General features: G+C 41.6%; 1 protein-coding gene across 3 annotated transcripts in view; it reads right to left on the reverse strand.

Annotated features, from left to right (window-relative positions):
- Positions 1–12863, reverse strand: part of LOC122562211 (dual specificity mitogen-activated protein kinase kinase 6) — a 141115-nt gene that overhangs the window by 52461 nt on the left and 75791 nt on the right. For 2 of the 3 annotated variants that reach the window (XM_043714911.1, XM_043714914.1), the window contains 5 exons: positions 11683–11802; positions 9789–9905; positions 9345–9396; positions 7866–7993; positions 5772–5849 (listed from right to left, as the gene is read on the reverse strand). In XM_043714911.1, the coding sequence (XP_043570846.1) occupies positions 5772–5849; positions 7866–7993; positions 9345–9396; positions 9789–9905; positions 11683–11802 (495 nt within the window). Of the gene's footprint in view, positions 1–2011; positions 2152–5771; positions 5850–7865; positions 7994–9344; positions 9397–9788; positions 9906–11682; positions 11803–12863 lie in introns of all 3 variants that reach the window. The other variant, XM_043714912.1, reaches the window with a different exon arrangement.

The raw sequence follows: 12863 nt of genomic DNA on the forward strand, positions 1-12863 counted from the left end.
ATCAGTTCAAATGGGGCGCAATGGCATAGTGGAGTGTAATTGGACTAGTAATCCAGAACCTCAGGTTAATTTCCTGGGGACAACAGTTTGAATCCCAACCTGGCAACTGGTGGAATTCAATAAAAATCTGGAATTAAATAAAAGCTGATTTAGTGGCAACCATGTAGTCATTGTAACTGGTTGCGAAAAACCATCTAGTTCACTAATGTCCCTCAGGGAAGGAAGTCTGACATCCTTACCTGGTCTGGCCTACATCAAGACACACAACACTGTGGGTGACTCCTAACTGGTCTTTGCCCAGTTAGGGAGCAATAGAAGCTGGCCTAGCCAGTGACACTTATGTCTCATGAAAGAATAAAGACAATAAAATGCTTCATGGTGGGACAAAAGATAGGAAGCAAAGACAATCTCAGGGGTGACGCAGACTGTTTTACAGTCAATTAAGTATTGTAATGCAGGAAACACGGCCGTAAATTTGGACAGAAAAACAGTGACTGCTAATGATTTATCTTCATGATGTTAGCTGAAAGGTTTCTTTGATTAGGATCCTGGGGAGAGCAGGATCACGCCATTTCAAATAGTGCCGTAGGATTGTTTACATCCACTGTCATTTTGGATGGTTCCCCAGGATTAATGTTTCGTCCCACAACCATGGTGGACACAATACAAATCCAAGGTGTTATTTTTATCTGTAAACACTGGACCACTTCACAGAAGCTACGTCTACCTCCCATGATAAGGTCAGAACAGGGTTGTTCACTGATGATTTGACAATGTTCAGTGCCATTCACAGCTCCTCAGATATTGAAGCAGCCTGTGTCTATATGCAGGAGGATATGAACAACATTCAGACTTATACTGATAATTGGCAATGTAATATTCACATCACACAAGCGCCAGACAATGACCATCTCAAAACAGGAGAGAATCCAACAACATTACCATCACTGAATTTCCCACTGTCTGCATACGAAGTCTGCATTGGGTCTGCACTGACCCAAAACTGAACAGGACTAACTATTAAAATACTGTACCTACTGAGCAGGTCAGAGACTTGGAATTCTGAAGCAAGTAACTTAGTTCCTGACTTCCCAAAGATGGTCTGTAAAGCATAAATTAGGATGGAATACTCTCCACTTGCTTGAATGACAGCAGCTCCAACAACACTCCAGAATAACGACACCAACACAGCAAAGCAGCCCAGTTGATGAACTCCCCGTCCATCACCCACAACATTCCTTTATCATCAATGCACTTTGGAAGCAGCATCATCTACAAGGTGTGCCTCAACAACTCACCAATGCTCCTTTGAAAATACCTTCCAAACCCACAACCTCTCCCACAGTGAAGGGCAAGGGCAAGAAAAGCAACAGAACACCATCACTTGCAACTTTCCCTCCAAATACACACTATCCCAGCTTGGTACTGCGTTACACAGTTTAAAGGCATCAGGATGGGTATGTGAATAGGAAGGGGTAAGAGGGAATTGGCCAAGTGTTGGCAAATGGGGACTAGATTGGGTTAAGATACGTGGTCGAGCAAGGATGGGTTGGACCGTTTTTCTCTTTCCTTGCTGTATATCTCTAATGACTCCATGCTATTCCTTCACGTTTGCAGGATCAAATCCTGGAACTCCCTTGCTTCCGAACAATATGGTGAATGTCGCTACACCACATGGATGGCAACAGTTCAAAAAGCTGGCTCACCACAATCTTCTAAAGGGCAAAAAATGGTCAAGGCCACCCACAACATGCGGTAGGATAAAACTTTAATGGTTACTTCTGATGGTGAGTTAATTCTCATTTACTAGAATCTTGATGGCATTGCAAATGTATCTGCAATCAAACTGTTCCAACAGTTCTAAAATTGTAACAAACAATATACTGACTGCTTAGGTCTAAGACCAAAACAACTCCGTTTTTTAATGTCTATAGAGTAGGAGCACCAAGAATTTCAAAACTCCAGGAATTTGAGAACAGAGGTGACATTTCCAGCTCACGAGTGTTCTTACCACTTGGCACTGAAGTCAACAAACTCTTTGGAGAATCTGTCAGTGGGAAGCTGGGGAGAAGGCTCTTCCACCACCTGTTTGAGCTGCTGGAAAGGGGTGCCCCATGAATCATACGGGAATCTCAAGATCGCCATCTCAATCTAAACAGAACACACATACGGGCAGCATTAATGTCCATGAGGAAAACTGGTGAGCACAAACGCCAATCCTCATGCTGCTATGGGCATTTTCAGGTAAAGTTACTCAGAAATAACAACATTTCAAGTGCTCGACAAACTAACAATATCTCAAGGACTAGACAGAGGGAAAGCGGTACTGTAATGAAAACATTCCTTACATGGTATTTCCACCACTAATTTTGCCAGGACAAAATCCTGAAGATCCCTACTTAACAACATTGTGGGGGCACCATCATTACGCTCAAGGAAGCAGCTCACCATTGCCTTGCCGAGACAAAGTAAGTGTGGGTGATAAATGACACCTTACCGAGTCACACAGAGCTGGTTGAAAATGTAGATTGCTTGCTCAACAGATCTGAACCAGTTTCTTGCTGAAATAGGTAGCGTGTTTATGGATATTTTCATAGTGTGCATGACCATGTTTTCAGTTAGTCAGTGGAGGTAGGTGTAAGGAAAGGCAAAGAGCTGGGTCTGCTGATTTCTGTCGTGCAAGGGTTTCAAACACCTTTCTGTCCACAAACATAAAACTCTTTCAGATATCGGTTTTAAATCAAATAGATTCCCAACAGAAAGTATGACTGGCTCATGTTCTTTCAAAAGGCGACTCAAAGCCAATCCCCAAACATTTCCAAGCCCAGTTCAGTGACCCTTTGCAGATCGAAATCCATGGTATCTGTTGCCCATATACAAACAAGACCAGCAAGGGAGGTAGGCGTTACCAGGACACGGTGCACCCCATCAGAAGATTCTGAGCTTTAGACTGAGAGAAGACAGGAGTTACACTCTGTCCATGCACTGTGAACAATCCCTTCAATGAACAGTACCTCAGGGGGTTTACATAAAAACAACGCATTACAGATGCTGGACACATGAAATAAAAGTAGAAAATGTGAGAGACTCAGCAGGTGTAGCAGCATCTGTGGAGAGAGAAAGGGAATTAATGTTTTGAGTCTGGGGTGACTCTTTATCAGAACATATCTGACTCTAAACGTTAACTCTGTTTCTCTCTCTACAGATGAGTCGAGTTTCTCCAGTACTTGATTTTTTGATTTCTCAGGTTTATACAATTCTGTTAATCAACAATTGCAGCATAAAGCACTCAAACATCAGAATTTTGAATAATCGACTATTTATCATCAGTTCCAAGCTAAATAAATGCATTATCAGGAAATTGCACCAAAAGTGCACATAATAAAATTGCTTGTTCAGTTACAGTTTCAACAGAATTCAATTGTATTATCTCGAGAGTAAACCCTTGAAGGAAACAACATAATTATGGTTTACACCGTCCAATTGTTCATGTCCTTTTCTTTACATAGAAAAAAAGTGATCCTTGATTTCTTCGAGTGGGAATGCATTGTTATTAATACATCTAAAATGGTTTTATCATCAGTAAGAAATAACCTTATAAAGATGACCCAATACACCAAAAAAGGACTCGAAAAAAAACATACTGAACCATTTCATGGTTTTGTTTATGTACACTTGTCACTTTCTTAATTATACTTTTGGATCAGAGAAACCCTGCTCAAAATGCGAGTATTGTCTGTTTAAGAAAATAATTCAAAGGGCTATCTCAATCTTGCACAGTAGCAGAATCTTGTAATTCCAACTTGGGAATGTGGTCAGTTGAGTGGGTGAGAATTATTCAGACATCTTCACTGATGTGACAAATTGCAGAAAACAGGAACAAGGATTCTTTAGGAATAATTCATTTATTTTGAAATTTTACCAATTGTTTGCTGATAGAGCAGATTTGGCCAAATTGTGTTGACCTGTAACAGTACAGCAACTCCACCCCAATGTTCTGTGTGGTCAATGGCCGGTGCCAGTTACCTCCACCAACACAGGCCGAAACAAAAAGGCTTTGAAAGCTCTGAAATGAAAAATACTTGCATTTTCTATTCTTTGATCTCGACAAAAAATGATGGAAAAGAAAGACTATGCAGCAATCCCCTGTCAATGTCAAAATTATTAGAGAAAATGAACAAACCGAATAAGGCAGTTTTTGAGTTTATGAAGAAGTGATGAAGACGATTGATGAAGCAGTGGAGGATAGTGCTATCTGGACTTCAGTAAGGCGTTCAACATGGTTCCTCATGGGAGACTGGTTAGCAAAGTTATATCACATGGAATACACGAAGAACTAGCCATTTGGATACAGAACTGGCTCGAAGATAGAAGACAGCGGGTGGTGGTGAAGGGTTGCTTTTCAGACTGGAGGCCTGTGACCAGCAGTGTGCCACAAGGATCAATGCTGGGTCCACTACTTTTTGTCATTTATATAAATGATTTGGATGTGAATATAGGAAGTGTAGTTAGTAAGTCTGCAGATGATACCAAAATTGGAGGTGTAGTGGACAACTAAGAAGGTTACCTCAGATTACAACAGGTGGGTCAATGGGCTGAGAAGTGGCAGATGGAGTTTAATTTAGAAAAATGTGAGGTGCTGCATTTTGGGAAAGCAAACCTTAACAGGACTTATACACTTAATGGGAAGGTCCTGGGGAGTGCTGCTGAACAAAGAGACCTTGGAGTGCCTGTTCATAGCTCCTTGAAAGTAGAGTCGCAGGTAGACAGGATAATAAAGAAAGCATTGGTATGCTTGCCTTTATTGGTCAGCGCATTGATTATAGGAGTTGGAAGGTCATGCTGTGGCTGTACAGGATAGTAGTTAGGTCACTTTTGGAATATTGCATGCAATTTTGGTATCCCTGCTATAAGAAGGATGTTGTGAAAATTGAAAGGGTTCAGAAAAGATTTACAAGGATGTTGCCAGGCTTGGAGGGTTTGAGATATTGGGAGAGGCTTGAGCTATTTTTCCCTGGAACATTGGAGGCTGAGGGGTGACCTTACAGAAGTTTATAAAATCATGAGGGGCCAAGGTCTTTTTCCTGGGGTAGAGGAGTTCAGAACTACACAGCATAGGTTTAGGGTGAGAGAGGGAAAAGATTTCAAAGGGTCCTAAGGGGCAACCTTTTCAACAGAGGGTGGTGTGTGTATGGAATGAACTGCCAGAAGAAGTGGTGAAAGCTGGTTCAATTACAACATTTAGAAAGATTGCAAATTAATAGGAAAGGTTTAGAAGGATATGGGCCAAATGCTGGCAAATGGAACTAGATCAGCGAGGATATCTGGTCAGCATGGACGAGTTGAACCAAAAGGACTGTTGTTTCCATGTTGTACATCTCTATGACTCTATGGCAGCAAATAAATGTTCTTCAAACTGGCAACTCTAAATAAAATTTAAAAAACAATCCTTTTGGAGGATTCTGTAGTACTTGGCATTACTTCTCATTTCAGGTCATTGAACTGAGGTCAAACAATGCACATGTTATCATTTGTTTCTAAGAATGGCTTTATTTTAGCTGTTGGGAATTGCTCTCAATTTGGTCTCTTCTTTTGTAGGTCTGTACAGTATAGCTAAAAATAAACCAACAAGACAATAAATTCATACAGGTGCTCAGACAATGACTTACTGTCACAGGATATAGTGATCAGTTGCACTCTTATTTAAATATCTAAAACAAACTACAAAATGTCAGTTCTGATGTTGAATCATTTCCAGGGTAAACACTTACCATGGTGATTCCCAGACTCCAGATGTCAGACTTGACACTGTAGCCCTTCTGATTCACCTCCGGGTTAATTCGCTCTGGCTGTAGGAGGAGGTAAGGTTTTACAGGTCAACGGTGTAGTCACCTCCCGAAACTACATGCAATATCCCGATCGTAGAAGACAGAAATAACTGTCCGAGAACAAGTCGCCACACTCTATCCTGTTATTAAAGGTAAAGGAAGGTCACATAGCCTAACGTCATTTCTTGGAAATCAGAAATCTCCTTATATCAAAGGGTTCCTATGAAATTCCATTATTGTTGTACGGATCAGAATTCCTGCGGGATTTTATCAATACGTTCAGGTGTAAAATTAGGCTTTTTAAAATAAAGAACTTTTTAAAAAATGCAATCGTCACTTCTGACAACTGGGAAACGTATTGCTCAAAGCAATTTCTTCCAAGCATTTGGACGTCAGTTTCAGTGAGTAGAGCAAATGATTTTGCCTCTGACTATGTGTCTCCTTTTGTAAGGGAAACAAAGCTCATGAAAAGCTACTTCAATTTGAGTGTCCGAGCTAGAAACCCAGAGCTCTGCTCCTAATGACGAAGCTCACACATAAGTACATATATTTGCAACTTTAAGAATGAACTGATATGAACTTTTGAAATGTTGAGTGGTCACCACTCTAATATTCAGACAGCATCTCAGTGTGAGAGACCTTAACACAAGCTGTAATTTGGAAACTAATGTAAATTCAGTGAGGTTTGGAAGGGACCTAAGGAGAATTCATTCTACCCAGAGGGTGGTGGTTATCAGGAACTTCCTGCCTGAAAAGCTTGGTAGATGCAAGAACCACTGTAAGATTTAAGATGTATTTCGATGAATACCTCAAATGCCATAGCATACATGACCAGGAGCTGGGGAATGGGATTAAAGTAAACAGGTGCTTGAATACTGGCATAGACTCAATGGACCTGTATTGAATCACAGAATCGCTACACAGTGTGGAAGCCGACCATTCAGCCCATTGAGTCCACACCAACCCTCTGAACAGCATCCCACAGAGACCCACCCCCCCTACCCTATTCCTGTAACCTTGCATTTCCCATGGCTAACCCACCTAGCCTGGACATCTGAAGACACGGTGGGCAATTTAGCATGGCCAATCCACCTAACTTGCACATCTTTGGGCTGTGGGTGGAAAACTGGAGCATCCGGAAGAAACCCACGCAGACATGGGAAGAATGTTCAAAATCCACACAGACAGTCGGCTGAGAGTGAAATCGAACCCGGGTCCCTGGCACTGTGAGATGGCAGTGCTAACCACTGAGCCACCGTGTCACCCCATGGTGCTGGTAATGACTCCAAAATGGCCAGGTTTTAAATTTCTGACTGAGGAATCACATTTTCCTACCCTCCCTGGACAGATCTGGTCCAGAGGGTGCTTGGTTAAGTAATCAATCAGAATCACTCGGAAGGGTGTCCAACGACCTAGCTTAGAAAATTCACATGTGCAATGGTGAGCTATTGTAGCACAAGGTTTCATTGTAAAGGCTGAGATTTTAGATGGCTTCACCAATTGAGCTGGGAGGCCGGGCTGGGAGGGGGGAGATCACTGGGCAGAGCAACTAAAGGGTTGCTAGATTACAAAGGAATTTAAATAGCTAATTCTTGCCATCAAAACAAATACATACGGTATGTCATGGTCTACTCAACGGATAGATGGCCCACCGAGACTTCCCACATTTTTCAGAACAATGAGGACAAACAAGACCAACCCTTTGATCTCACGGTTTGGCACTCTGATCTGAACAAACATCCTTACGCTGATAATTATTAGAAGCACAAAGCAGAGAAAGGTTATTTCAGCTTAGCCATATCATAAGCACAGGGATGATCAAATTCTTAAGGTAACTGACTACCTGAAACTTAGATGTTGCTTGGTTTATACAAATGCATTGAAAACTTCAAATTCTGACATCAAACATACAAGCCAGCAGTTCACCCTCTCCCCAAAACAAATATTCCACTGGCCTAACCACACCGGACTACAGCTCTGAACCAAACTGGTCCCTCATTAGCTCTCTACATACCTCAAATAAGGGGTTGTACTTACGGCCATGTATGGCTTGCAACCCGCATCCATGGTTTTAGCTACTGAATCTACGAGGTAGCCACTAATGCCAAAATCACACATCTTAACCTGGCCTTGGACGTTAATCAGGACATTGGACGGCTTCACATCTGAAAGGAAATACAACCATTATGCAAATACCTTTGCCTGCTCAAACCAGACTGAGCCAGAGTGAGAGAAACACAGAGTTTCCAACAGAAATGGCCCCTTACTGAACCTCAAGCACAGTCTTCAGTGCAAAACTAAACGAGAGATACTTCAACAGTTTAATATTCACAGGTGAATTGCTTGCAACTTGCCAATAAGAACGGAATTTAAAACTGGATTGTTTAGGAACAAATTATAAACTGAAAATGCTAGAGAAACCCAGGGGATCTGGCAGCATCGGTGGCGAGAGAAACAGTGTTAACGTTTTAGATCTGACACGACTCTTCTTTAGAAGCTCTCTCTCTCTTCACAGAGGAGAGGATATAGATTTTAAAGTAAGTAATAGATGCATCAGACAGGAGAGAAAGTAATTTTTTTTCACCCAGAAGTCTGGCATTAACTGCCAGAAAGGGTAGCAGAGGCAGAAACTCTCAACTCATTGAAAAGTTGCTTGGATATGTACTTCAAGTGCTGGAAGGTGGGGTTTGGCTGTGTGGCTCATTTAACAGCCAGTGCAGACAAAGATGGGCAGAACGTCCTCCTACTGTGCTGTATATTAGATTACTTACATTACTAGATTAGATTACTTAAAGTGTGGAAACAGGCCCTTCAGCCCAACAAGTCCACACCGACCCTCCGAAGAGCAACCCACCCAGACCCATTCCCTTACATTTGCCACTTCATCTAACGCTACAGGCAATTTAGCATGGCCAACTCACCTAACCTGCACATTTTTGGACTGTGAGAGGAAACCGCAGCACCCGGAGGAAACCCATGCAGACACGGGGAGAATGTGCAAACTCCACACAGACAGATGCCTGAGGTGGGAATTGAACCCGGGTCTCTGGCGCTGAGAGGCAGCAGTGCTAGACACTGTGCCACCGTATCTTCCCACATTTTCGAAATATCTGAAGGTGAGTAATGGGCAGGTTGTGGGGAAAGAGGGCAGGGAGGGGCAGGATGTGAATTGTTTGCAACACTTGTATTAATCTTTACTGGAGAAAATTTAACACAAAATGCTTTGATGGTATAACGTGAAAGAAAAACACATTGGACTTGGTGGCTGTGCGTTAAAAAGGCAATAAAGTTATATTACACCATGATTTGTAAAGAGCCAAAACTGGTACCCAGCTCTCCCAATGGAAGTGAAGCAACAGTAGCAATCACACTAAATCCTTTTAACTCCTCATCCACAAAGTTTAAATTGGACCCAATTTCCTTAAACTACTAGCACTTTGTTCTTGTGCTGTTACTTACTCAGGCAGAGTGTTCAGAGCAGTGCAATAATTAAAAGGATTATTATCAGGCACATACCCCTGTGAATCACAGACAGCTTGCTGTGAAGATGTTCCAAAGCCTTCACAATCTGCAAAACAAGCCCAGGACAAGTCAGTTACAAGAGAGATACGAGAACACCACTTATCTTTTGAACTGTGGAATACTGCTGATTGAATTTACTGTGCAGACAGAAGTAACTTATTACAAAAATGAAGGTGCCTGGAAGAATAAAATTAAGGTCAGTTTTACATTAGTTACGTTGGTGCAGAGAATGCTATATTGCCTCAGATTTAAATTCTAAGATGTACAGGATGCTAAAAGACATAATATACTTACTCTATAAGAGCCGATTTATCAATGGTTCACTCTATAGTTTGCTGAAACTCAACATTCCAATCTTCACATATTAATTACTGAAATTTATCTGTGGGCACAAATGGAACGTGGCACAGAAGCTAACAATAGTAAAAACTAACTCACAGAAACTGCGATTTTTCCTAAGATATCTTCCGGGATAGTCATTCCTTTGTCAATCACTTGTTTATAGAACTTGTCCAGCGAAGTGTCCATTAGCTCCATGCAAATCCACACATCTCCCTGCAAGAGAAAGAAACAATGCTTCAAACATTTCACACTAAGATTGTAGCAAACTAAAAGGAACTAAAATAAACAATATCGTCAATAAATTTTGGCATCTGCAAGATTGAAGTTAACCACAAATTAGACCTTAAGTGGAAGCTTGACTTTTTCAAGTCTTAACTGTTTTACATGGCTTTGCAATGGAAACCTGACTTTGTAAGGGCCTATCTTTGTAGGGTAGAAGATGACGATCTGGTGATAGAATTCCTCCTCCACCCCATTTCTACAAGTTGCTTGACCATGGTATAACGCCACTCCCAGTTCAGTACACCTTGTTTACATCATCCAACCTTAAAATGAGCCATTCAATGAAGAAAAGTCTTCATATAGCCTCAGAACAGAGTTACAAAGCAGAATTAGACCCCACTACAGTTGATCAATATGTTAGATTTGAAGGAGTGTCTCAAAGGAAGAAAGAGGGTCAGACAGTCAGTGTGATTATGTGAAGAAATTCCAGAGCTTAAGGGAAATTATCGAGCTGTAATCAAACCTGTTACGTGAGGATGACTACAATACATGACTAAAAAATGCCCCAACAATAAAAAGATTAATGATGGGGCATACAGTTGCAGTAAGTCTGAGAATTAACTAGGAATCACTTGACTTAGGTTTTCAAGCACATGCCTATAGTTTTAAAAAAATCCAAAACATTATTGGGAAATATGTAACTAATTTGGCATAAAAATTGGCAAAGGAGACCTCCCTGTTCATGTCCAAATAACGCAGAGCACAAGTCACCTTATCACTCGATTCATCTGCTGCCAGATTACACCAACAAACAGGACTACCAGGCTGGGCACCAACAATGGACATGTTTCAACAGTTCATCCTAAAAGCCCCCGAGACAGGCACAGACAATGGATATGTGGTTAAGCAAAACTGCTCTTTCAACGAACCAGTACAAAACTAAGAGCAAAATGGCCTCCACCAACACTGCAAATTTCTATGATTCTATGATATGAAGAAATATTAAAACTGCCGTCTCTGATTCTAACTCAAGAACCAAGCAATTATAAGTGAAATGAGAAGCTTAGGACTCGGGAGCTGTTGGATCTGAAAAGAATTAGAATATTCAGTGTTGCGAAATAAATACCTAGTGTAAGGTTCAAATAGAGGGAGAGAGATGGGTTGCTATTTAAACAAGCTCAAGCCTTGTGGCTTTCCCAATATTGCAACCAGAATTCAAGTTTCAACTGTGACTTCAACAGAACTGATTCCATTGCAATTATCAGGTTTCTATAACAGTCAGCATAGTGTTCAGCTGCAATTGTTATATTTCAGTGGAAATATAGTGTAAATACAATCCTTCAGCTTAGGCATTCATAAAACTGGAACCTCTCTCAATGACACCCAAACCCCTGGGGAGATGGTGATGCAGCAAGTCAGAGGCCCAATTTACTGCTCTAGCGACATGAGTTCAAATCCTACAGAATTATGGAAGAAATCTGGAATGATACAGTTTGTTTCAGTAATGGTGGCTACGACTACCACCATTGATTGTTGTAAATGTCCATCTGGTTTGTGGGTGTGATTTAGGAAAGAAAATCTACTGACCTTATCTAGTCCAGCTTACACGTGACTCCAGACCCACAGCAATGTAAGTCTGTATTGCCCTCTGAAACTGTTGAATAAGCCATTCAGCTGAATCAGCTTCAGGTAACGATTACTGGTCACCAGCAATATCCGTATACCTTGACAAAATAAAATACAAATAACACAAGGCCAACAGAATTACCTCACGAAAAAGTGCTCCATAGAAGGTAACAGTGAAGGGACAGTCTACTGTGCGCATGGAAATATCAAGGTCCATCAGCAACCGCTTCTGCTCTTGACTATTCACGGTGGCACGGATCCTCTGTAAAAGATTTGATATTAGGGCATTACAAATTGGAGGAAAAACCTCAGGACTGTTAATTTTGGGATGGAATTGCAGTCGGTCAGAGCCATCAGTCAAAGTCAATCAATCACAGAATTGCGCAGTGGCTCAGATGGTCAATTGAACGCTGCCATTGATTTTAAGACTGGATAGTTTCACACCAGCCACACAATCTATGCAAAAATAATTCAAGTCCTTCCTTCACATACATGTTTTCGGCAGTGAGCTGTATCCTCTACACCAGCTTGAAGTCTCTCTTGGGCAGCAAGTCTGATCCAACCAGACAATTACATTAAAGCCTCAAATTTCAGGGTGAGTGGAAAAAGCAGAAGAACGGAACTAATCATTACATCCTTCAGTGTCCCAGTACAGACATGACAGACTAATCAGCACTTTTTTAGACTGCATCATTCAAACATTTGGCTAAATTACACATTCACATTTAACATTTCATGCCAAAAGCCAGGGCACCATTCAATTGTCAATGGATTCAACTGCATAAACCAAGGGTGAAGTGTACTGACATAAACAGTTTTAGATAGATATGTAAAAACACACACGCACGCACACAAAAGATATAATATCGGCCATAAAATATAGAAACAGAATTAATCCATTTGGCTTAATGCTCCACCATTCCTTCATGGCTGATGTGTTTGTCAACCCCTTTCTCCTGCCTTCTCCCTGTATCCCTTGATCCACTTACCAATCAAGAATTTATCTATGTTGAAACTTTATTGCTGGAACAGCACAGCAGGTCAGGCAGCATCCAGGGAACAGGAGATTCGACGTTTCGGGCACAGGCCCTTCTTCAGGAATGAGCAGAAAGTGTTCAGCAGGAGAAGATAAAAGGAGGGAGGAGGGACTTGGAGGAGGGGCGTTGGAAATGTGATAGGTGGAAAGAGGTCAAGGTGAGGGTGATAGGTCGGAGTAGGATGGAGGCGGAGAGGTCAAGAAGAAGACTGCAGGTCAGGAAGGCGGTGCCGGGCTGGAGGGATTCGGCTGAGACAAGGTGGGGGGAGGGGGAATGAAGAAACTGG

The sequence above is a fragment of the Chiloscyllium plagiosum genome, chromosome 24 (genome assembly GCF_004010195.1).
Source record: "Chiloscyllium plagiosum isolate BGI_BamShark_2017 chromosome 24, ASM401019v2, whole genome shotgun sequence".
NCBI classification, from domain to species: Eukaryota; Metazoa; Chordata; class Chondrichthyes; order Orectolobiformes; family Hemiscylliidae; genus Chiloscyllium; species Chiloscyllium plagiosum.